The sequence below is a fragment of the Camelina sativa genome, chromosome 5, assembly GCF_030686135.1.
Source record: "Camelina sativa cultivar CO46 ecotype springtype chromosome 5, ASM3068613v1".
NCBI lineage: Eukaryota > Viridiplantae > Streptophyta > Magnoliopsida > Brassicales > Brassicaceae > Camelina > Camelina sativa.
In genome coordinates this window covers 25,562,430-25,588,567 of record NC_141884.1, presented here as the reverse complement: position 1 = coordinate 25,588,567, position 26,138 = coordinate 25,562,430, and the positions used below count along the sequence as shown (strand labels likewise).

At 42.8% G+C, this 26,138-nt stretch overlaps 1 protein-coding gene, 2 long non-coding RNA genes, 1 other non-coding gene and 1 pseudogene across 5 annotated transcripts; 3 read left to right on the top strand and 2 right to left on the bottom strand.

The window, feature by feature from the left end:
* Window positions 1–2,606: 2,606 nt before the first annotated feature.
* Window positions 2,607–2,713, top strand: LOC147944350 (small nucleolar RNA R71). The gene has a single exon (XR_015558689.1). It is a non-coding gene; the product is annotated as a small nucleolar RNA R71 (small nucleolar RNA).
* A 4,843-nt stretch (window positions 2,714–7,556) lies between these two features.
* LOC104787367 (uncharacterized) lies at window positions 7,557–10,335 on the top strand (annotated as a pseudogene). The gene is made up of 2 exons (XR_015557504.1): window positions 7,557–8,238; window positions 8,327–10,335. The product of XR_015557504.1 is annotated as an uncharacterized LOC104787367 (transcript).
* A 4,888-nt stretch (window positions 10,336–15,223) lies between these two features.
* On the bottom strand, window positions 15,224–15,968 carry LOC147944349 (uncharacterized). Its single transcript, XR_015557015.1, has 2 exons — window positions 15,810–15,968; window positions 15,224–15,413 (listed from the first exon to the last, which is right to left on the bottom strand). It is a non-coding gene; the product is annotated as an uncharacterized LOC147944349 (long non-coding RNA).
* Window positions 15,969–22,197: 6,229 nt separating this feature from the next.
* LOC147944348 (uncharacterized) lies at window positions 22,198–23,138 on the bottom strand. Its single transcript, XR_015556739.1, has 4 exons — window positions 23,014–23,138; window positions 22,763–22,930; window positions 22,587–22,662; window positions 22,198–22,368 (listed from the first exon to the last, which is right to left on the bottom strand). It is a non-coding gene; the product is annotated as an uncharacterized LOC147944348 (long non-coding RNA).
* Window positions 23,139–23,946: 808 nt separating this feature from the next.
* On the top strand, window positions 23,947–25,570 carry LOC104787368 (heavy metal-associated isoprenylated plant protein 35). The gene is made up of 3 exons (XM_010512941.2): window positions 23,947–24,196; window positions 24,301–24,376; window positions 24,461–25,570. Exons 1-3 carry the CDS (start codon window positions 24,077–24,079, stop codon window positions 25,339–25,341), a joined length of 1,077 nt encoding a protein of 358 aa, XP_010511243.1. The 5' UTR covers window positions 23,947–24,076; the 3' UTR covers window positions 25,342–25,570.
* Window positions 25,571–26,138: the final 568 nt, after the last annotated feature.

Here is a 26,138-nt window from a genome sequence, read left to right as displayed (position 1 = left end):
TGAGCGAACTCGGTGGCCTACTCGATCGTTTACATGAGCATCAGGTCGGGTGGTGGATCAGGTTGTGCATCGGGTTGGGGAGGCTAAACGTCCACCCAACGGTTGGGGATGTGGAACGTTTCCTCTTCCTTGAGATTCTCAAACTTCAGCGGCACCTCCTCCGTTTGTAGCAGCGGTGGAGGTGGATCTTCTTCCCTTCCTTTGGTAGGTTCTAGCGGTTGGCTCCATGTCGATTCCTTGAGAAGAAAAAGAAAGGCTAGTTCTTGAGGTTAATAGGGTTAGTCTCCAAAGAAAATCGAATAAGCTTGGAATCGAGAGAGAAGAATAGAAACTTATGGAAAACAAAAAGCTTAAGTGTTTAGGAGAGTCTTATCGGTGATGAAGAGGGAGAAGGGTTCGACTCCCTTAAATAGGCTAGGGTTTTGGTTGGTGGGCTTCACCGAGGGTGGGCTTTCTTGCTGCATTCGGACTTCACTCGCTACCCGAGCAGTGACACGATCAGGCGCATCGTGTACGGTGTCGGGTTGACCCTCGGGTTTACCAATTCCCTCTTTCCAATTTTCCATTTTTTTTTTATAAAATTGCAAAAAGAGAAAAATTAAATAAAAGTAAATAAAGCAAAAAAACTAAAATTAAAAGATACATTTGGGACTTCCTCCCAAGTGAGCTTGTTTAAAGTCACTAAGCTTGACTCTTCATGCTTCTTAAGCATGGGATCCATGTGGAAGAGGTTCTAGAATCCTCTCCACTACAGTAGGCTGGTTCAAAAGGTCTTCCAGATTTTGTCCAGGTTCCATGGCAAATGTGGTTTTGACCTCTTCAAGATGTTGCACTTTCCTTTGTTTGGTCTTGGTGGAAAAAGTTTGACCATCAATGGTTGACCTCTTAACCCCTTTCTTCACATCAAACTCCATCTTGAAATGCTCACCATGCTCTATCTTGATCTTGCCTTGTTTCACTTCGATCTCAGCACCAACTGTTGCCAAGAATGGTCTTCCTAGAATCAGTGGATCATCTGGTTCCTTGTCCATATCCAGGATCATGAAGTCGGTAGGCACTTCCAGTCTTCCAATCCTTAGAGGTAGATTCTCCAGAATGCCAATAGGATGCCTCACTGTTCTATCGGCTAGAACCAAATACAATTTAGTCGGTTTGAAATCGGTGAATCCAAGCTTATAGCAACTGAAAGTGGTATAATGCTAACCGAAGCTCTAAGATCACACAAACAGCTCTTGAAGATCCGAAGTCCTATCAAACACATCAATGTGAAAGAGCCAGGATCTTCAAGTTTTTCCTCAATTCTCACCTCAGGATCCAAGCAAACTCCACTTCTCAGGATTTCAAAACCGATCTCCTTGACAGCTTCCTTAACCTCATCCTCCAATTGAGCTGCTTCCTTGGCAGCTTCCTTCTGAAGCTCGTGTGGGGGCAAAAGTGCAGCATTGAACCTTTCCTCTAACTCCTCTCCTACCAGTGCAGGTGGTTGAGGCTGATCTCCCTTCTCAACATCTACTCGATGCATCATCCGATCAACACCATCGTGTAGGTCATCGGGTTCCACTTCGGGTTGTTCTTCAGTTTGTGATTCTCGAACCAGTGCTCGATCATCAACTCGATCAGTCTCTTTGGGTGAAGGCTCAGGTTCATACTCAGATATATAGTATTTGGCCTCATTTTTCATTTGGTTTTCGACATCCTCCCCATCTTGATCATCACTGTCCCCAGTGAGGTAATCCTCATAGTCATCATCTAGGAAAATGGCCTGAGCAGTCGCATAATCCTTAGGGTTTTGAACAGCTTTACCTGGCAGTTGATTGATCTTTGGTGCGGGTTGGTTGTTGTGGTGGCCTTCCAGGTATCGAATATTTGTGTTGAGTGATTCGTACTTGGCATTGAGGTCATTGTATCCTGAGTCGATCTTGTTACTCATCTCCGCGAACCATTTCGCGATGTCCATAGAAGCTGTAGCTTGATTCTGAATCATTTTCTGAATAAGACCGCGTAACTCGGCTTCTTGTGATTGGTTTGGTGGACCTTGGTGTTGTTGGAATCCAAGTGGTTGGTTGTAGGTCTCTGAGTACTGCTGCTTAGGTGCATAGCCTTGGTTGTACTGGACAAAAGGCTTCTGTTGAGTCTGATTCCCTTGAACTGCAGATGGGTAGGTTTGGTCCTGAGGATTCGCAACATTCGGGTTCCGACAAGACAGATTCGGATTCGGCTTAAAGTTGTTGTACCCTCTATTGTAACCTCCTTGGTTGTTGATGTAGTTAACATCCTCTAGCTGCATAGTCTCCCCATCTTGTTGTTGAAACTGCTCTTCCTCAGATATAGCATGAACATGCTCCTGCTGGTTGAGGAGCTGATCGAGCTTGTCATTGAGGGCTTTCATGTCCCTCTTATACTTGGCATCTTCCTCTCCTGTAGATCGCACAGAGCGATCATATTCCTCATTGTAGTTTCCGTCAGATTGAGCCAAGTTCTCAACTAGGTCCCAACCTTCATCAACATCCTTGTTGAGGAAGTTACCATTACTTGAGGTGTCCAGCAATATCTGTATCTTGGGGACAACTCCTCTGTATAGTGTGCTCAGCAATGAAGCATTACTGAAACCGTGATGTGGACATCGAGTAGTGTACCCCTTGAAACGTTCTCAAGCTTCATTGAACGTTTCATTGTTCTTCTGTACAAAGCTGGAAATTTCATTTCGCAGCCTTGCGGTTTTGGATTTGGAGAAGAATTTGGCAAGGAATGCCTTCTTGCACGCTTCCCAAGTGGTGATGGACTCCTTAGGGAGCGATTTCTCCCAGATGTGTGCCTTATCTCCCAAAGAGAATGGGAAAAGCCTGAGCTTGAATCCATCTTCACTGACTCCATTTATCTTAGTGAGGCTACAGAGCCTATCAAATTCATCCAGATGATCCAATGGGTCCTCCATTGGCAGTCCATGAAACTTGTTGCTCTGTATCATCTGGATGAAACTACTCTTAATCTCAAAATTGTTGTTCTACACAGCTGGTGGCACAATGCCATTCCTCTGAGTGTGAGTAGTTGGAGCATCTCCTGCTCCTATGTTGGTCCGTGCTTGAGGAGCTGGTGGACCGTTCTGATTATTCATCGCCTCCTCAATGATTGCTGATTCCGGTTGAACTTGTTGTTGTCTGAGTAGCTAAGGTCTGTCGACGTTGTCGATCCACATGTATGTATCCGAGTGTGTACACGAGGATCAACTCGATCCAGGTGATCGAGTGACGGGTCGTGATGTGACTCGCGGACGCGGCTACGGATCGATGGAGGAATGTGGCTTCGGTCAAGTTGAGATCGGTGGAAGTTTCCTTGGCTAAGCTTTATCGAGACGAACCCAAGGAGGATTCAAACAACAGAAACAAGAGTTGAGGTGATTCCAACAAACGGTTCTCGGATCGTACGGATGCGGCTGAGCGAAGCGGATGAGGCTATTGGCCGGACTCGGTGGGAAGCGAAGGTGGAAGCGTTGCGAGATGGTATGGTGGGAGACTCGAGGACTGATGGCAAAGAACTCGAGGTTTACGAAGGTGGCTTGAAGATAGACTTGAGAGCTTGTGGAAGAGATCTCAAGGTTGGGATGATGGAATGAGTAAGATGAAAGATGGAATAGAGGTGGTTTGATGCAACGACACAAGAGGGCTGGCTCTTCTCTTGATACGGTCACTAACAAGCCATGAACCCGGTTCAAGGCTTGCTAGGGTTCTTTCCCTTAGACAATCCCAGATTGACTAATGAAAGGATGGAGACAAGTTCAAGAATCTCTCTTGAGGAAAATTTCTATTTATACAAGTCTGAGTTTTACATTGTGGGTTTAGGTCTTTATATAGATAGGCTTAAAAATGGAGACTCCTAACCCTAGGAATCGTGGCCTTGATCTAAACCACACATTTGTCCTCAAAAGTAAAAGCGAAAGTAAATCAAAGCAATGACCAAAACCAACGGTCATAGAAGAGTCTAGACTAAATTTAAAAGAAGGAAGGGGGATAGGGTCGCCACGTCATTGATTGAGGCGTGGCAATAGAATCTTCACTTCCTTGGCTCCCAAGCATGTCACTAAGTGTTTCCAAGTCTTGAGCCAAGTGGGATTGAAGTGGAGATGCACTAGAGTTTGCTGCCTCGTTAAAACCTCTTTGGTTAACCCATTGGGACAAACCCAAAGTAGGAAAAAGAGTACCGCTCCTTCTAATGGCTTAGGAATGTCTTCACACTGGCGTGGTGGTGAAGACACACAATTCAAGCTTCCCAAAGCTGGTTGTGTCTCAATGCTCTCTGGTGGTGATGCTACCCTCGGGTCCTTTGTGTGTAGGTTGAAGCTCGGCCTTGAAACTCAAGAGGTGACTTTGTCTTGCTCCTCCAAGTTGATTCTTCATTTGGTCGTCTTGCTGGAGCTCCCTTGGTCGTATTGTGGCTTCTGGGAGGGTCGCCGGTGCCTAGGCCGCGTTTGAGATAGGCGTTCTGTCCGTGTCCGATGCTTCTCGGTCATGCGTCCCGGAGCCATCCGGGACGTCTCGGTCGTCTCGGTCAGGGGCCGAACCCGTGATCACATCAGGTCAGATGGGTGCTCGGGTTGTACCTGAGATTCAAAACAAACAAAAGCGAAAGCAAACAAGTCAGTATCCGAAACAAATATAAACAAACGAACTTGATCTAGCAAGTCCTGAAATCCTAAACGTAGCAAAATTAAAACAACCAAATGGCAACGGCGCCAAATTGATAGACAGGTTTTCACCCAGGGTATCAATCCCCTATGTAGTTGTAGTACAAGGGGTTATCAATCCAAATGGTTGTGTATTGCTAGCAAGAAGGATATGATTAGTACAATACAAGTCAAGCCAAACAATTAAGGTTTGGGTTCTAACAGTCCTAAAATAAACAAAGTAAAAGAATATAAACAAGTAAACCACACGACCTAAGCACTCGATGCAAGCAATCGAGTACAGGATCGAGTGGGGGTGATCGAGTATGCAAGTAAGTTATGAACAGCTCGAGGTATTACTCGATGCAGGTTATCGTGTACCTGATCGGGTAACTGGTCGAGTAAGTAAAGAAAATGTAAACAAATAAAATACGTAAGTTCCTAAAGATGGGGGTAATCGAATTCTAAGTGTTCTAGACCAGTACGGATGCCTTACATGCCTCAAGCAATTATTTCCTAGACAATGAACCTCTAAAACCTTGCCACCACACTTTCGCACTAGCAACAATCAACCTTGAACATACTACCACACTGTCGCACTAGCAATATGAACAGCAGGCATTAAGAACAATTCATTTTTCTCAGTAAACTTAGACTCATCTGATTCTGTCACTCAGAGTTAAGTAAACCTCTAGCATTGACCTAATCAAGCATTTTATCTACTCCTTTCGGCCTGTAGCATTGTAAACGCCCTAGATCTAATCTCAACCTTACGGTCTATTGACAGCATTAAGAACATCAACCTAGAAGGAAATCTATCAATCATCACAATCAACTAAAACATCCTAACCGATCAAGAACACCTAATCATCTATCCCATCCCTAGAAACTTTGCTACACTACTCGGACACAGAAACGAATGACAAATCAATCATAATAAATGAAAATGACATTATATTAAAATATAGAGTAGAGTAGAAAGAGTATGGGATAAAGATCTAAGAAAACTACAAAATAAAAATGCAAAAACAAGAAGAAAAATTGTTGGGGTTCGGACTTGTTCTTGTAGCTCGATGGCTCCTTCGGGTACATGCTCGAGTTGTCCTTGTTTTTCCCCATTTTTGTCTCTTTAGCACATGTTTTCATCCAAAATATGCAAATATAGAAATGCAACACCCTAAATGCTCTAAAAGTTAATTCTTGCAGTAAATTACCTAAAAATACTAAGTTAGAGATATGAACAATGCAAAATATGGACAAAAAAGGATGGTAAAAACATGTAAATTAGAGTGTTATCAAAGCCTCTCTCCACTACACGCTGAACTGGATACTCTTCTCTAGGCAATGAAGTGTTTATCGCTCTTGGATATGGATAAGACTAATTTTCCAACAAATTGTTTAGATATTGTAGCTTACGTTAATATTGATAATTGACCTACATTTACATCAGAATTAAAGGATTTTAGGCATCATAGAAACTGATTTTGTAGTCTTTACATTCAATATCCATCGAGGAGATAATATCTATGCGGATAACCTTGCAAAAATGTGTAAAGTGCATGATCTCTGTATTTTTCATATAAATTTATTGGTATCTAGTTGGTTCTCTTTCGGAAAAATCACTTTTGATAATTTAATATTTAAGATTTAAATGTAGAAAAAGGAAATTGTAACCATAGAAAAGATATATTTTAACATTGAAACGGACTTCCATTGCTACAATGTTGAGTGATTACGCTTGAGTTGTGTACATAATAGTTAAGTTTTATTTTGTTTATTTTTTCCAAGTGACAAAAATTCTTCTTTTTGTGCTTCTTATTTTGTTCTCTCTCGAAGACTTAAAGTGTTGAAAGAGCGGCCAAGTGATCTCTCTTTCTCTCTCTCTTTCTCTCCACAAAGAACCAAACTTGTTCGGTCTTCGTTACCTCCTCACACGGAGAAAAATCTCACTTCCAATGCAAAGCTGAAACATCTCCTTTAGGTTAACCATAATCTCTCTTGCTTGTTCCTTCCTTCTCCTCACTAGTACCCGTTTTAGGTAATTCACGTTTCATCAAAACTTTACTGTGAATGCATAGCAAATCAGAGATAGATGTAAAAACAAGATGGACTTTGTACATGAAAGTATTCATCTTTTTCTTTTGTTTCCCCTGTAGAATTCATGTTTTCAAGTTTTGAGTATGCGTATAGATTTCAACTTTATGCTCCTTTGCTTTCAACTCGTCTTATCCCTTTACGTGGATTTACCTGTAACAACTGGATCATTGAGAAATTACATGTTTTTGTTGATGCTTTGTGGGATAGACCCTTGGTGTCTCTGATAAGCATGTTCTTGATTATGGGTTTTGGCTTTGAAAAAAATCAATTTTATGACTTTTATGTCGGTTACTTGGAATTTTGTGTGTGTCTATGGCTGAACCATGTCTCGGGTCTTCTGCAATTTCTCCTTGTACTTGAGTTCTTGATCCCAGACTTGTGGTTCTTAACCGATGTATTTGATTTAGCGTTTTAGTAATTCATCTTTGAATGCCTAGTTATGGTTTGATTTTAGTCTCCTCTTTCTTGTAATCGTGTTGAGACTTTAAGTGTTTGATGTACAATGTACCTATTTGCTTATCTGTTCTATGTGCTTTTCACCAAAAATATTAAGCTGCGTTTTGTTAATTTGGTGTTCATGCTTAGCTATCGTTAGTTTTCTAGTGTTCTTATTTGGTCTCATATGAGTCTTTCTCTTATTTGGTCTCTCGTCGCCTTTTGTTCTCTGCTTGTTACTTTAGTATGTTCTTGAAGGTTTTGTGTAACAGTGAATGAGTGAAACAGCTGTGTGATTTCTTCTTTGCAGTTTTTGTTTTTCCATTACCCTCAAAAGGTTGTCAAGTGACATATAGTTTGGTCTATGCAGACAGTTCTTATGATGGATGAAGAAAACAATCATATGGAAGATTCTTCTGACGTTGAATATGTCTGCGGAGATCCAAAAGTTAATATTCGTGTTGGAGACGTTTATCAGGTTGAGATACCTCCTATGATGTCTCATTCCCAACGTGCAGCACTTCTCTCAAATCATCTAGACTCTGATTCCTCTTGTTCCTTTCTCGTGGGACTACCTGTTGAAGTAATTTGGATAGACACCAAATGTAGAGATAAACATGGACTTAGAGATGATGATGTCGACATGAATGAATCTCTCAAATCTCTTAAATGAAAAAAGAAGCCGCAGAGGTGGGAGTGACGGGAACCTGGTATCAAGGCAACGGATGAATCTTGAAGCTGTGCCTGGGAAGTCATCCAGTTCTTGGGAGGAGTTGGAAGTAGATGGCTTTGTTCTTGGGCTGTATACATTTGGGAAGGACTTTGCTCAGGTGAAGAAGTTGTTAGAAAACAAAGAAATAGGAGATATACTTTCGTTTTACTACGGAAATTTTTACAAATCTGCTAAATACAAAATATGGTCTAAGAAGCGGAGCAAGAGATGCATACAAGGGAAGAAGCTCTATTCAGATTGGAGGCTACAACTGTTATTGTCCCGTTTGGTTCCATGCATTCCCGATGAACCAAACAAACAGAAGCTTGTGGATGTGAGTCTCTTTCTTCGCTTTATTACTATGAAAATATCCTTCAAGTGTATAACTACGCTTTAACAGGGTTTTTGTTGGCCATTAACAGGTCTCAAAGTCATTTGCTGATGGGAAAAATCTCTGGAGGAATATATTAGCGTGGTGAAGGAACTAGTGGGTCTTCGGTCTCTTGTAGAGGCTGTAGCAATTGGTAAACATAAGGAAGACCTAAAAGTTCTCACAATGGAACCTATAAAATGCAAAACAATGGTTTACAGTTTCTTCTGCGATTATATCTGGTTTAGGGAGTACAGTTCACTCACAGTTGATGGTATAATCAAAATATTTACTGGTGGTTCCCGTCTGAGCAAAGCTCGTTGCAATCATATCTTCTGGGACGCTTTATGGCCGCGTTTGCTACATAGAGGGTGGCATTCTGAGCAGCCAAAGGACCGAGGTTACATCGTCTTCATGGTTCCTGGGGTTAAGAAGTTTTCAAGACGGAAACTTGTAAAACGTGATCATTACTTTGATTCTATCAGTGCCATTCTCAAAAAGGTGGTTTCTGAGCCTAAGCTTCTTGAGTCTGAGACAGAAGAGACCAGGACTATCGATGGAATCAGTGATTGCAAAACTCTTCTTCTACTCATAGGAAGTTCACTGTTGTGGACACTTCTCGGGTTGTTTCAGGAGGAAAGTTCTGTGAATTAAGAGTTCCGAAGTCAGAATCTCTGGCTTCTCAATTGAAGGTTTGTCAAGGAGATAACAAATCCTCTATGGGAAGACTCCAAATGAAGTCGTTGGATAAACAGAAGCATGTCATGTTTGCTAATGAACATAAGTGGGAGAGGAGGCAAAAATGAAACTGGTGGATGACTCGATGAGATTCTTGATTGTGGATACAAGTGTGGAACAAGGTGGACATTTATCTGGTATAAGAAGATGGAAAAATTTGCCGGTTGCTGAGAATCCCTGCAAGATATCCAGTGGAGCCATTGGGGAATCATCACATAACCAATCTTGCACTACTAAAGATGTGAAGTGTGAGTATCTTAAGGGGAATGATTATGTTGTAAAGGAGGAAACTTTGGAGAATGTCCAACAAGGCAGTCAAAGAAGATTAAGAAGAGGTTCGCCTTGTTATCAAAATCTATCAACCTTCATTCGGTTAGTTCTCTCGTCTTGCCAAAACGTAGGCGGCTCAGTGCTGGTGTAAGGAAAGATATAATACGTTCTAGTGAAAGTTTAGCGTTGAAGCCACCTGCATTAGACTAGACAACCAGCTGCCACTATAAGTTATCTGTTGATTCTATGGACCTCAAGACTGAGCAATCAGAAAGTATACCAGCACAAGAACAAGAACCAAAAGGGTTCTGTTCATCAAAGGAACAGAGAGCTCTTCATGAAATCAGTCCATCAGAACAACAACAACAACAAGACGAATCAAATTGGTTGTGTTCGGACAAAAAATGCTCTTCTAAGGATCTGGAACCTGCCCAACAACAAGAACCTCCCAAGTCAGCCTCAGACAAGAATTCTCCGTCAACTGATAGTAGAACTACTCAAGAACGTGCATCATTAGAAAAACAAGAAGAAGAGCACAACCTACAGACAAACACAGACATTCCAAGAAGACAAAGTACAAGAAAGCGGCCATTGACGACTCATGCTCTGGAAGCTCTTGAATCATGCTTTCTTACACCAAAAAGCATGAAAACTACTACATCTAAACCGAGAAAACGCGAATGGTCTGCAAAGATCAAGCACTCAGCCAATGCGAGTAACACAACTAGGTAGACAATGGCTTTCTCGCAAACGAGGCCACAACAAGTAAACCGCTGGATCATATAGAGGATTCGGAACCGAGCTTTCTTGTGAATAAAGCAACGATGAAGAGTAAGCATGTGGATAAAATAGAGGATTCAAAGCAGGCTATTGTCGAGTTCCCTAAACTTCCTCCAATTGTTTTGAAACTTCCCTTTAGGCGTGATTGAAGAATCGTTGAAGACTGAAGTCTGAATCATTAGGGGCTTTTGATGATCTTAACGCTTGGACCTTCTCAAAAAAGTGTGTATAAAAGAAGAAAACTTTTTAGCCAGAATTTTTCTTTTCTTATTATTTCCTGGTGAAATCTGCTACTTATTTACATATCCATGACTAATCTCTTATTATTTTGGAACTCGTTTCTCATAACTCCTATTTGAATCAGAATTTTCCTGAATGTGCATTAGAACATGAACTTTGAAACGAACATGCGCTAATAACTTTATGGTTCACATTAAAAACATAGATATGTAGATACGATTTAAGTGGAGTGTAGTAAAGTCCCAGCAATTAATGTTTGTTCAAGGGCTGGTTGATGTTAGAGATACGTCAATGATTCTCATTCAATTCTCATTATTTGATTACTCTGTCTAGGATATTTGATTACTCTATTTTAGGAACCTTCTATAAATGGTTTAACCTAGAAGCTCTAGTCATCGAGTCTGTATAAATAGGGATTTGTACAAAACCTTAATATACAAGAACAATACTTCTTACATGGTACCAGAGCCATATTCGATACTCTAAAAAAAAATTTCCTTTCTTTTCTTCTCTCCCATCTCTTCTTCTTTCTTCTCTTTTCCGATCTCATCCTTCTTGCTCTCTGCTATTTTTCCATGGCTCAAAACACTGATGCTACTATTACACCTCACGATGCTCTCAACATAAATATGATCAACATCACAAAACTAACGCCCACCAACTATATCAGGTGGAGTCTCCAGGTACACTCCCTACTCGATGGCCATGACCTTGCTGGTTATGTTGATGGCTCAACCTCTATGCCTGCTCCGACAGTCACCGCCAATGACCAGACAACCACAAATCCTGACTACACCAAATGGCGGCGCCAGGACAAGCTAATCTATAGTGGCCTTATTGGTACGCTCTCTCCGTCCATTCAACTTGTTGTTACCAAGACCACAACTGCATCAGAAATGTGGACCAAACTTGCTGCCACATATGCTAATCCCAGCTGGGGACACATCCAGCAACTTCACCTTCAACTCAAGCAATATCCAAAAGGTGACAAGTCTGTCGATGATTATATGCAAGGCCTTACGACTCGCTTTGATCAACTTGCTCTCTTGGGCAAACCACTCGAACATGAAGAACAAGTTGAATTCATCCTTGCCGGCTTACCTGAAGACTATAATTTTGTTGTCGATCAGATTGAAGGACGTGAAAACCCTCCCTTAATCATTGAAGTTCATGAGAAGCTTCTCACTAGAGAAGGAAACTATTGATTGCTGCCTCCTCTGCCTCCACTCTTGTTTCAGCCTCTGCTAATGTCGCCTCACGCCAACACCAATCACGCATCTACAATGGGAAACACACTCAGCGACAAAATCACTCATGGAACAACAACAACCAGCAGTCGTACCAGTCTCCAAGACCTGACAATCGCTCTTCTCGTGGATATCAAGGCAAGTGCCAGTCATGCGGTGTTTTTGGTCATAGTGCTAAACGATGCGGTCAACTCAACCAGTATAATCATGCGTCTCAATCTGCCTTGCTCCAATCTCCTTTTCGTCCATGGCAGCCTCGCGCGAATCTAGCAACAGCCTCTTCTAGTCCATGGGTGATGGACAGTGGCTCCACTCATTACCTTATCAGTGATCTCTCTAATCATTCTCTTCACCAGCCCTACAATGGTGGTGATAATGTTCTCATCGGCGATGGGACTGGTCTCCCCATCACTCACACTGGTTCTGGCATTCTACCCTCTCCCTCTCGTCCCCTCTATCTCAATAATGTCTTATGCGTTCCAAATATAAAGAAAAACCTCATCTCTGTATATCGCTTATGCAACGCTAACAAGGTTTCTGTCGAATTTTTCCCTGCTTGGTTTCAGGTGAAGGAGCTGGGCTCGGGGGACCCGTTGCTCATCGGCAAGACCAGGGGTGAGTTGTACGAGTGGCCCGCCTCACCATCAACCCTCTCCTCTTTCTTTGCTTCCACCAAACCAATAATAACTACGGATGACTGGCACTGTCGTCTTGGTCATCCGTCCATTTCTATTACCAATACCGTTATTTCTCGTTTTCATTACCTTGCAAACAATCTGTAACCACAAACACCTTATGTTCAGATTGTTCTATCAATAAAGCACACAAACTACCTTTCTTTCACAACTCAGTTGTCTCCTTTCGTCCCCTTGAATACATCTACACAGATCTCTGAAGCTCTCCTATCCTCTCTATCAATAACTACAAATACTATCTCATGCTTGTAGACCATTACCGTCGATACACCTGGTTGTTCCCACTTAAACTCAAATTCGATGTTCGTGCAACTTTCCAAGCCTTCAAAGCCCTCGTTGAGAACCGCTTCTCCACTAAGATCATGACTCTCTACTCCGAAAATGGCGGTGAATTTCTTGCCCTTCGGTCATTCCTCTCCTCCGCTGGTATCTCTCATCTAACGTCTCCACCACACACGCCCGAGCATAACGGCATCTCCGAAAGGAAACATAGACATGTGGTGGAAACTGGTTTAACACTACTCACTCATGCTGCGATGCCTAAGACCTACTGGACGTATGCACTTGCAACTGCTACTTACCTCATTAATCCTCTTCCGACGCCGGTGATTGGTATGGAAACTCCGTTTCAGAAACTCTTTGGTACAACTCCGAATTACTCAAAGCTTCGTGTTTTTGGGTGTATTTGTTTCCCATGGCTCCGTCCCTACACATCCAACCAGCTAGAGGATCGATCAACGCCTTGTGTCTTCATTGGGTACTCACCAACTCAAAGTGCGTACATGTGCTTACAACCAAACACTGGCTGCATCTACATCTCCCGTCATGTGAAATTTGATGAAAAAGTCTTCCCTTTTAGTCGATCCACCTCTCTAATGTCCAAACCCTCTCCAACACCCGACCATGTCTCAATCGCCTTTCAACCATTCACCAAAGTTCCTCTTCAAATTCCACCAAATCCCTTGCCACCGCCCTCGCCTCCACCGTCCCTGGTCTTACCGACGATGCCGGGATTAACGCGCTCAGCTTCTCACCAGGTAAGTGAATCTTCGACACAACCTTTAGCCACCTCTCCATCAGTTCTGGTGTCGAACACCACTCCTTCGCCATCTACAACATCAGGCCCAACATCGGCCCATTCGCATACAACTCCACCTCGAAGCCAAATTCCGGATTCAGGGCCCAGTCCATCACCACCATCGTCTCACGATGTTTCCTCTGCTCCTGCGACAAACTCTGTTCCTCCTTCCTCGAGCTCGTCTTCTGATTCGGATGCCTCTGACGACCATGCTCCGCCTGCAAATCATCACCCAATGGTCACACAAAGTAAGAACAACATCAACAAACCCAATCCGAAATACAATTATGCTGCTGCTCTATCCAAACTCATTCCCGCTGAGCCCCAAACCGTGAAACAGGCTCTCCAAGACGAACGGTGGCGTCGTGGAATGTCTCTAGAGATTGATGCGTTTGCGAAAAATCAGACACTTGACCTTGTCCCTCGTCAGCCACACTTCAATGTCGTCGGCTGTAAGTGGATTTTTAAAAACAAATTTTTACCCACTGGTTCTTTGGACAGGTGCAAAGCTCGTCTCATGGCTAAGGGGTACAATCAACGATACGGTGAAGACTACACAGACACCTTCAGCCCAGTAATTAAGTCGACCACAATCCAGTTAGTCTTGGATGTTGCAGTGACAAATAACTGGCCGATAAAGCAGCTTGACGTCAACAATGATTTCTTACAAGGCACTATTAATGATGAAGTTTACATGGAGCAACCACCAGGTTTTGTCAACACCGATAATCCATCATATGTTTGTCGTCTGCGCAAAGCTATATACCGGTTAAAGCAAGCTCCTCGAGCTTGGTACACTGAACTTTGGACATATCTTGTAAGTATTGGCTTTGTGAATTCTCTTGCAGACACCTCTCTCTTTGTGTTAAAGGTGGATCGAACATTCGTCTATCTCCTTGTCTATGTCGATGACATCATCGTCACAGGAAGCACAGTCACTGGGGTTCAACGAATTCTTGCTCTCTTAGCTGAGCGGTTTTCAGTAAAAGATGCTGAGGACCTCAACTACTTCCTCGGTATCGAGGCACATCGGACTCAAGCTGGTCTTTATTTGTGTCAACGGAAGTACATACTCGACCTCCTCCATCGTTATGACATGACCAGTGCCAAGCCTGTCACCACGCCCGTGGCCTCATCTCCAAAACTCAAACTCGACACCGGCACACCGTTAGACGATCCCACACAATATCGCAAGCTTGTTGGAAGTCTCCAGTACCTTGCTTTCACACGATTGGACATTTCCTATGCTGTTAATCGTTTATCTCAATTTATGCACCAACCTACCACTGATCATTGGCAAGCCGCCAAGCGAATTCTGCGTTACTTGGCCGGCACACCCACACATGGCATCTTTTTCTCTGCACGCAACAATATCAACCTTCACGCTTACTCTGATGCCGACTTGGCTGGAGACTCTGACGACTATGTCTCCACCAACTCCTACATTGTCTATCTTGGTCATCATCCCATTTCCTGGACAGCGAAGAAACAGAAAGGCGTCGCTAGGTCATCCACTGAAGCTGAATACAGAGTCGTAGCTAACGTTACTGCTGAACTAAATTGGGTTTGTAACATTCTCACTGAACTTGGTGTCTCTCTCAAGCATCTGCCAGTTGTTTATTGTGACAATGTTGGTGCTACATTTCTATGTGCGAATCCAGTGTTCCATTCAAGGATGAAACACATTGCTATTGATTACCACTTTGTTCGCAGTCAAGTTCAAGAAGGTGCCCTACGTGTATCTCATGTTAAGACTAAATGAAACGACCGACTTTTTTTTTTTTAATAATAAATAATAAATATATAATATAATATAATAATAAACTACAACTAGTGGTCCCATACCCACTAGCCACCTAACCACAATCACAATCATCAGCGGAAAACATTACCAATATCTAATAAATATAAATAGCCAATATTAATTCCAATCACAAATTAATGATCCAAACAACATCCAAAGAACCAGCAATCCTAAACAACATTCTAGGACTCCACTCTAGCAATCTAACAGAAGCCAGACAACCAAACGAACCACTAGAACATCCTCCTCTTCATCGCCCTGATTCCACGGTCACACTTTGCCTTTACCTGCACCATAAACACATATTGCAATGCATGAGTATTTAATAAACACTCAGTAAGGCAATCCTCCCATCTATTGGGCTATACACACAAGTAATAGAGACATCTCTAACCATCAATCATCATCCAACAATCATCAATCAACAATCAACAAGCCAAACAACACATAAACAAGCAGATTAGAAAAAATCTCCAGCTTAGATAAGCCATGGTCCTGCACTTACCTTAACAAGTGATTCACAAAACTAAATACGACCAAATGAGAGGCTTTCCAATATCCAAGAACAACCAAACTTGTTCCTACAACTAATCACAACAACAAACAAATATTGTAAACAAACTGTCAGAAAAAAAAACAGAAAAGAACAACCTCACAAGTGAAACCACGAAATCAAAACGAACCGTTAACTTTCTAATCCCTCCGGTGAAAAGCAAGGTATATACGTCCAGAAGCTTCCCACAAAATTTCAGCACGATCAGATTATAGATGAAACCGCAATCGTCCCCGTAACACCCGCTGGTCTCAATCCGCGAATGAGAAGAAACGCCCCACGAAAATACCAATATCTCCTAGAATATTAATCCAAATTCATTTCTGTAAAAAGGCGAGTGTACAAAAATCTCTTAGCTATAACCCTACCAAAACTTAATACCTTTCAAAACGATTTGACCCGTCGGATCTTCCTTCTCCCAAACCCTGACAGTTATGTTTCTCTCTTAACACTAAGGAAAAAGCTTCATCTCCTTCTCTTTCTCCTTTACACTCAATAACCAAGAGTTATGTCTCTTTCTCTCCCTCTTTCTGACGAAAATGACGACAAAAGCACCAAAAGGAGAGAGGAGGTGTCGACAATTAGAAGGAGAAATAAGGATTTTTGATTTAATTTGATTAAACCAGGATTTAATCAAACCAAAATTAATTAAAATCCACTCTTTTGCTTTACTCAACATAACCCAAACTTTATTTCCGGAACACGGATGTTACAATTCTCCCCCACCAACATAGATTCGTCCTCGAATCTCGAACAACCATCACTCAAGGACTCCCGTGTAACCGTCTCCACGGCCCGCACTCCTGCGACCGATCTATAGAAGGTCACCTCTAGGCGATAGACTCATGCTCCATGCGTCATTTGCTCTCGACTTTTGGACTTCCTTTTACTCATAGGCCTAAACCTTGAGTTTTCATTGGCTCCTCATCAGACCTAAGTCTGCATGCCAATGTTGGCTCCTCATCGGGCCTAAACCCGCATGCCATAATATAAGGAAAAATCCAAACTCGCATCTCGGGTCGTCACCCTACAGCGCGCCTCCGAACCGTCGTCCGAAGTCGATATACCAACCATACTCCCAAGCCACAAAGTCTCTGAATATAGCAGTACTAGGAGAACCTAAGTCCTCCAAGAGCCGCGAACAAACAATTCTGAACACATCTGAGTCCTATCCCTATCCAGGTTTCGTTCCCGTAGCTCGCGTAAAACATCTCAATGTCCTACCAACCACATATCCCCTCACTGGAATACCTCATGACCACACAAGGACCATATACATGCCACAAGGGCCAAACAAAATGTCCTAAAGAGGACCGCCACCAAGGCCGAACAAATGTCCTAAAGAGGACCGCCACCAAAGCCACACAAATGTCCTTAAGAGGACTGCCTAAATAGGCACTCTGGCTAAACAGCCCGCCACAAAGACCATCTATCCCGAAGGACCATCTGTCCCAAAGGACCATCAGTCCCGAAGGACCGTCTGTCCCGAAGGACCGTCTGTCCCGAAGGACCATCAGTCCCGAAAGACCGTCTGTCCCGAAGGACCATCAGTCCCGAAAGACCGTCTGTCCCGAAGGACCATCAGTCCCGAAGGACCGTCTGTCCCGAAGGACCGCCTAAACAGGCACTCTGGCTAAACAGCCTGCCACAAAGGCCACACAATAACAAAAGAATACCGCCACACACGGGCACACTGACTCCAAAGTCCGCCACTAAGGCCACACAAGCCCCTCCAAGGCTGTCCACCGCTAAAATGGACATATTCCAACTCCCGAAAAACTTTCCATATTTAGTACTTTCCATTTTTGGAAACTTTCCACTTTTGGAAACTTCTATTTCAGGAAACTTTCCTCCAAAACCCCGCCTCACGGAAACTTTTGTACCCCGAACACCACCTCATCTAGTTACTGAGTCGCACAACCAACCACCCCAAGCGACCGAGTAACAAGAGAGATGGGCTGGAATACTCCATTCCCGCTCCAGCCATGGATTACAGATGGGACCAGACTAAACAAGCTCAAGTTGCGGCTTGCTTCTCATACCACTTCTTGAACCTTGCCTTCATCTTTGCCTCAGGCTCCCAAGTCTGCTCCTCAACACCCTCACAATCCCACAGGACTCTCATCAAAGGAATCTTCTTCTTCCAAAGTTCCTTGATCCTCCTCTCGAGAACCCTCACTGGTCTCGCCTCCAATGTAATGTTAGGCTGAAGATCCTCAGGAATCTTAGCCAACACCTGCTCACCCTTACGGAGACACTTCCGCAACATAGACACATGGAAAACCTTATGGAATACACGCATAACCTCGGGTAACTCCAGTCTATATGCCACAGGTCCAACCCGCTCAATCACTCTGAATGGACCCATATACCTCAGACTCAACTTAGTCTCTAACAATGACCTGTTCGAACCCCGCAACATGGCCATCTTGAGGTACACTCTGTCTCCTACCTGAAACTCAAGATCTCTCCTCCTCCTATCAGCATAACTCCTCTGTCTATCCTGAGCCTCCTTCATGTTCAGCTTGATAACCCGGATCTTCTCTGAGGTCTCCTGAACAAAACTAGCACCAAACATGCTTCTCTCCCCCACCTGAGTCCAGCATAATGGTGTATGACATGGTCTCCCATACAAAGCCTCATAAGGAGTCATCTTAATACTCGCCTGATAACTGTTGTTGTAAGCAAACTCTACCAGGTTCAGGTGATCTGCCCAATGGCCACCCCAATCCAACACACACATCCTCAGCAAATCCTCCAGTGTCTGGATCAGCCTCTCAGATTGTCCATCTGTCTGGGGATGATAAGCTGTACTCATATGCACCTTAGTGCCCATCTCTGCCTGAAATGCCTTCCAGAACACCGAAGTGAACTTAGAATCCCTATCAGACACAATGTTCGCTGGCACCCCATGCAATCTGACTATCTCTCTCACATACTTCTTAGCCAAGACCGCTGCTCCATCAGTCTTCTTAATGGCCAGAAAATGTGCTGACTTAGTCAATCGGTCCACAATGACCCAAATAGCATCAAAGGTCCGTGACACTGGCAATCCTACCACAAAATCCATAGTGATCATATCCCACTTCCACTCAGGAATGGGTAAACTCTTCAATAAACCACCAGGAACCTGATGCTCAGACTTCACTAGCTGGCACACATCACACCTCGAGACCCAACCAGCTACATCCTTCTTCATCCCGACCCAATGATAGTACCTCTTGAGATCACGGTACATCTTAGTCGCTCCTGGATGAATAGACAACTTGCTCGCATGAGCCTCTCTCAGAATCTCCTGCCTCAACTCCTCATCCTTGGGCACACAAATCCGACCATGCACCAAGATAGTACCATTATCTGAGACCTGATACTCTGAATTCACATCCTTGGAGGCATTCACCATCCCAAATCCTTCTCCTAAGCCAACTTCACCCTACTCAGAAGATCTGCTCTATCAACTGCTTCCAAACCCAACGGTTCCTGTGAAACAGCACACAAGCTCAACGCACTGATCTCCCCTACCAGAGACTCCAACTCCTGCTCCTGAGCCGAAGCTACCCTCTTCCGACTCAGAGCGACCGTGTTAGCCTTACCAGGATGATAGGCTATCTCCAAATCATAATCTGCCACAAGCTCCATCCACCGCCTCTGTCTCAAATTCAGCTCAGGCTGAGTGAATATATACTTCAGGCTATTATGATCTGTAAACACATGTACCTTTGCACCATAAAGATAAGATCTCCAAATCTTCAGGACAAAAACTACAACACCCATCTCCAAATCATGAGTAGGATAGTTGCCTTCATTCACCCGCAACTGCCGCGAAGCATAGGCAATCACCTTCCCATGCTGCATCAGAACACACCCCAAACCAACTCTAGATGCATCTGTATAAACCACATAGGGTTCTCCCTGCTCAGGCAAAGCCAACACTGGCGCAGTAGTCAACATCTCCTTCAGGCTTGCAAAACCTTCCTCACACTCTTCTGACCAGACAAAAGGAACATCTTTCCCTGTCAACTTAGTCATAGGACGTGCTCTGCTTGCAAACCCCTGCACAAATCTCCTGTAATAACCTGCCAATCCAAGGAAACTCCTGATCTCTGTGGCATTCTGCGGTCTAGGCCAATCTCTGATAGCCTGAATCTTCTCTGGATCTACAGAAACCCCCTCTGCAGAAACAATGTGACCCAGAAAGCCCATCCACGCTGCCAAAAACTGCACTTGCTCAACTTAGCAAACAACTTCTGCTCCCGCAGCTTCTCCATAACTGCCCTCAAATGCACGGCATGCTCCTCAGGACTCTTAGAATAAACCAGGATATCGTCGATGAAAATGATGACAGACACATCCAGAAACTCCTGAAAATGATGGCGCGTTAGTCAACTCAAAAAGGCATCTCCACGAACTCATAATGCCCATACCTCATCCTGAAAGCTGTCTTTCTCACATCTGCCTCATCTATCGGTATCTGATGATAACCCGACGCCAGATCTACCTTAGAGAACCAAGTAGCACCCCTCAACTGATCCAACAACTCATCAATCCTAAGAAGAGGGTACTTGTTCTTCACAGTGACCCGGTTCAAACCCTAATAATCAATACACAACCTGAAACTCCCATCCTTCTTCTACACAAACAACACCGGCGCTCCCCACGGTGATACACTAGGACGGATGAATCCCTTACTCAACAAATCCTGTAGCTGCTTCTTCAGCTCTGCCAAACAAACACTCAAGTATGCCGACATCAACTCGAAGCCACATGAATGTCAACCCTATTGTTCGTCCAGTAACATGTCTCTTAAGGAAAACTTCCAGAAGATAGATTAATCCAAAATTAGCTTTCCGCTTAGCTATTCTCCACAGCAAATCATCCATACGAGCGTAATAAAACAAACAAGTACCATACGTTCGCATATTCCGATTCACCGCATCAAATGCTTTGCAGACCGCCAACTTAACCTACTTGACTTGTTTCCCCTCAGCAAGCTTACCAAAACCTTAAATCTAGTAACCCTGTCCGTCTCCAATGAACTTCATCCACCATCGTCGAAATGACTAGTTTATCCTGCCATGAAGGCTTCTCGTGAATCTTATGTACCTGGCAACCATGCCCTTACCGGCTCATATCTGCTGCAACTCTCCTTCCCGGGACTCCAACACCACCGGCCACTCAATCCTGGCACATCAGCCACATATTCTTGACCACTCCGGTCATAAAACCCTAGCACACCGGCCAACATAATCCTAAAATCCAAGATTAAACCATCATCACTCTCGAGGTCTACATTCCGTCGTTATGTTCATACTCACGTTCTATACATTGCTTGCTCACAACTCTTCCTCTCTTAGGTCGCAACCTTTGAGCCATACCGATCTCACTCTCAGACCAGCGTCTTCGAGTTATACCGTCTCACTCATGGACCACAATCCTCAAGATCTCGGTATCAGGGGAACTACTCATCCCCTCAGGGGAACATCATCCCCTCTGCCACTCTCGGAGCCCTCAGCCCCTCGAGCTATCGGTATTCAGGGTAATAATCATCCCCTTAGGAGCAACAATCCTTAATGACTATAAACATCTCTCGACACAAAGTATCTCCTGTGGTCCGAGTATAACATTGCAATGTTACACCTTCCCACTAATCTTCTAATATCCAACTGGATTAACCCCCAAACAGAGAAATATCTGCTCCAACTGCATATGTCCACCTATCCGCCTCTCTAGGTCTGATACCCCTTGAGAATAATCTCATACCGGTCATCTACAACCGCTCCATCCTGTTAACATAAGGTGGAAAGTCCTCAACATCCGCAGCCCTCGGCTGCACCCCGCCACATGTGGCACAACTGGAGCCTACACTGGTACCCCTCTCGGTAACCGCTCCAACAGCACGCCAACCGATCTGCGAAGCAATCATCTCCACCTGCTGCAACCCCACACCTGGGTTCCCAGCACCACCGGCATGCTCACCGGCTAACCCCCTCTGGTCCCTCTTGATACACTTGCGATCCTCTGACGTACCTCCTCGTGGAACTCTAGACCACACACTCGCTGGCCTCGGGACCCGCCCGATAATGACCACGTTCCCGTCCACGACCAACAACTCAAACACCTTAACCACTGATCTTCCAAGAACAGAGGCTAGCAAGCATAAAACATATCAATACCACACAAAGAAACATAACAATAACTCACCATGGAATCTCATTGAAGGCTCGAAGAGGATGTTCTAGGACTCCATGCCACACACAATTGACTAACTCACATAATCAATCAAAACATGCAATCCAAAACATCACAACAGAAACCTAGCGAACCCAAATCTAGAACCGTAAGGGCTCTGATACCAAAATGAAACGACCGACCTTTTTTTTTTAATAATAAATAATAAATATATAATATAATATAATAATAAACTACAACTAGTGGTCCCATACCCACTAGCCACCTAATCACAATCACAATCATCAGCGGAAAACATTACCAATATCTAATAAATATAAATAGCCAATATTAATTCCAATCACAAACTAATGATCCAAACAACATCCAAAGAACCAGCAATCCTAAACAACATTCTAGGACTCCATTCTAGCAACCTAACAGAAGCCAGACAACCAAACGAACCACTAGAACATCCTCCTCTTCATCGCCCTGATTCCACGGTCACACTTTGCCTTTACCTGCACCATAAACACATATTGCAATGCATGAGTATTTAATAAACACTCAGTAAGGCAATCCTCCCATCTATTGGGCTATACACACAAGTAATAGAGACATCTCTAACCATCAATCATCACCCAACAATCATCAATCAACAATCAACAAGCCAAACAACACATAAACAAGCAGATTAGAAAAAATCTCCAGCTTAGATAAGCCATGGTCCTGCACTTACCTTAACAAGTGATTCACAAAACTAAATACAACCAAATGAGAGGCTTTCCAATATCCAAGAACAACCAAACTTGTTCCTACAACCAATCACAACAACAAACAAATATTGTAAACAAACTGTGAGAAAAAAATAGAAAAGAACAACCTCACAAGTGAAACCACGAAATCAAAACGAACCGTTAACTTTCTAATCCCTCCGGTGAAAAGCAAGGTATATACGTCCAGAAGCTTTCCACAAAATTTTCGCACGATCAGATTATAGATGAAACCGCAATCGTCCCCGTAACACCCGCTGGTCTCAATCCGCGAATGAGAAGAAACGCCCCACGAAAATGCCAATATCTCCTAGAATATTAATCCAAATTCACTTCAGTAAAAAGGCGAGTGTACGAAAATTTCTTAGCTATAACCCTACCAAAAATCAATACCTTTCAAAACGATTTGACCCGTCGGATCTTCCTTCTCCCAAACCCTGACAGTTCTGTTTCTCTCTTAACACTAAGGAAAAAGCTTGATTTCCTTCTCTTTCTCCTTTACACTCAATAACCAAGAGTTATGTCTCTTTCTCTCCCTCTTTCTGACGAAAATGACGACAAAAGCACTAAAAGGAGAGAGGAGGTGTCGACAATTAGAAGGAGAAATAAGGGTTTTTGGTTTAATTTGATTAAACAGGATTTAATCAAACCAAAATTAATTAAAATCCACTCTTTTGGTTTACTCAACATAACCCAAACTCTATTTCCGGAACACGGATGTTACACTAAAGATCAACTCACTGATGCCTTGACGAAGCCGTTACCTCGCGCCCGGTTCCTCCAACTCTGTGACAAGATTGGTGTCACTCACATGCCTCCATCTTGATGGGGCGTGTTAGAGATACGTCAATGATTCTAATTCAATTCTCAATATTTGATTACTTTGTCTAGGATATTTGATTACTCTGTTTTAGGAACCTTCTGTAAATGGTTTAACCTATAAGCTCTAGTCATCGAGTCTTATAAATAGGGATCTGTACAAAACCTTAATATACAAGAACAATACTTCTTACAGTTGAGGCATCTGAATCTGATCATCTGCTGCCACTTCGCTTCATATTTGTCAAGCTTACCACAGTGACTGTTTTCTAAATCCTCGAAACTCAGCTCAAATATTAGGAGCACTAATTGCGTAAAGTAAAGGTTATAAATTCGCTTCTATACACATTCCATTTTGAAGTTCTTGGGAGTAACTTTGGATCCGAAGACCATTTTATAAAAACTGGTGGTTTGTTTTTGAAAAAACTAGCAACTTTGAGGACCGTTTTACAATTTTCTAAAGTGTAAAACAAATTTTAAAAACCAGCGAAAAAAGCTCATATCCCCATCCTTTATAATAAAGTCATAATGAATTCCCCCATAATCTTTTGCCTTCCCCAACACACACTCCTATCTCTCTTTTATCTCTCTTTCTCTATCCCTTCAAAGACCTCACAACCTTCTTTTGTGTTCTGTCATGGCAACAGAAGAAATGAAACCAGAACCTAAGAAAACAGAACAGAAGCAAAAACAATCCCCTCAAATCAAACAAGACCTTCCTCCTCCGACCATACCACCTCTTCCACTTCCATACAAGGTATGTTCTTACCCTTACATGCACATAACTGTATTATAGTTTCCACAAGTTCTTATACTCGTTCAATTTAAAGTTTTAAGTTATAGTTACTTTTGTACTTGTAGTTATGCAGCTTGAAAGTTTCAATTCACTGTGAAGGCTGCAAAAGAAAAGTGAAAAAGATCCTTACTAGCATTGACGGTACATAACTCTATATATACATAAAAATCATTATTTTATATACGTACTTCTTCTATAAATTATACTTGTAATTTTTGGTTACAGGTGTTTATAAAGTGGACATTGATGTGAAGCAACATAAAGTCACAGTAATAGGGATCGTCTCACCGGAGATTCTATTAAAGAAGCTTCACAAGGCTGGTAAAAACGCCGAATTAGTGCCGGATGAGATACCCGACCCGGTTGAAAACAAACCCAAACCCGTCGACCCGAAAGAGAAAAACAAGAACAAGAAGAAGAAAGAAGAAAAAGTGCAAATAACAACCGATGAAGCTACCTCTTCCGTTACTGATAGACCGGAAAAAACCGACGCCGGGAAATGTGAGAAACCGGTTTCCGAAAAACCCGACGCCAAAGAGTGTGGTTCCGGTGACGGCGTTGAAAATGATCCGGTGAAAGAGGAGAAAAAAGACGTTGTTAAACAGAAAGATTCTGTCAAGGAAGAATCTCCGGCACAACCGGCGGATTCTCCGGCACCGGCGGCAGAGAAGAAAGCTGACGAAACCGGTGGAACTGGTAATGGCAAAGTTGGTAAAAAGAAGAAAAAGAAAGGGCAAAATGTGACCACTACCAACAATCATACCGGTGAACCTACCCGTAGTCAATCACTTCCTCCTCCCTCTACAGAAGATCCCGACCGTTCAATCAATCAGATACCCAATAACAATCCGCCGCGTCACGATATGTATCTTTATCCTGCACCAAACTACTATGCGCCGCAGGTCATGTACGGCGTAAGTTATAACGTTGCTCAACTTCCGTTAAGTGCAGACGCTGCGTCGTATTATACACCTCCACCACCGTATTCGTACGCTTACATGCACAATAGCTATCAACCGTCCGATCAAAACGCGTATCCATCTCGACCGTCAGATTCGTTTGAGTTATTCAGCGACGAGAATCCAAACGGTTGCTCGGTAATGTGATAGCAAATTACCAAAAGGACCTTGAACTCTGCTTGTACGCCTCGTATGACTTAAAGGTGGTTTTGTAGTTCGAAGCTTTACACGTGCATGTTAGCTTAATGGTCTTTTTTAATGTTGTTGTATAAGTTAGTTCTATAACTATGATTATGTTTAGATAAAGACTAAGCTTTTGTTTATTTCTTTTGCAGCTTTTGTTTTTAATTTAATAATTTTGATATCCTTTTAATAACTTTTTGGTCTATTTTAAAAATCATTTACATGCTTTATTTGTTTCTTTATTCTTTTTTCTTTTTTTTTTTGTTATTGACTAGATCCTTTACTTTCTAGAGTTCTCTAAAAAGAGGAAAATTTAGTTTGTGGTTAAGCTATAATGTTGAAGTAGAAACGATGACAATTGACAAGAAAGCAAGAAATGTGGAAGATACATTGATGCAATGCTTAGTTGTAAGGGGAAAGTGTGATGTGTAAAGTGTAAAGTGTAGAAGCTGATTGGGCACTTTAATTTGGCTGTGTTTTGTTTTCGTATAGTGAGTCATATCTTAATTACTTATTATGGAGGAATTACTAGTTGATAGCTTCTTTTTTTTTGCTTCTTTAGTTTTGCTTTTGAGTTTGTCGACAAACCATGGCATTTAACACTTCCAAATTCTAGAAAATCTTACCTTTTAAGTTGACAAACAATAGTAAGTTGCCTAAGCTTTACTTTTACAAAAAATTACAATGCTAATTTTAGCACTGTTATTAAATGTCAAAGGCTTCAAAACTTATTTGTTGAGATTTACGAGACTGCTTGATTA

Coding starts and splice junctions, on each gene's coding strand:
- LOC104787368 (XM_010512941.2), top strand. CDS start 24,077: ATGGCAACAGAAGAAATGAAACCAGAACCTAAGAAAACAGAACAGAAG. Junction 24,197..24,300: donor CTCTTCCACTTCCATACAAG/GTATGTTCTTAC, acceptor TTGTACTTGTAG/TTATGCAGCTTGAAAGTTTC. Junction 24,377..24,460: donor GATCCTTACTAGCATTGACG/GTACATAACTCT, acceptor TTTTGGTTACAG/GTGTTTATAAAGTGGACATT.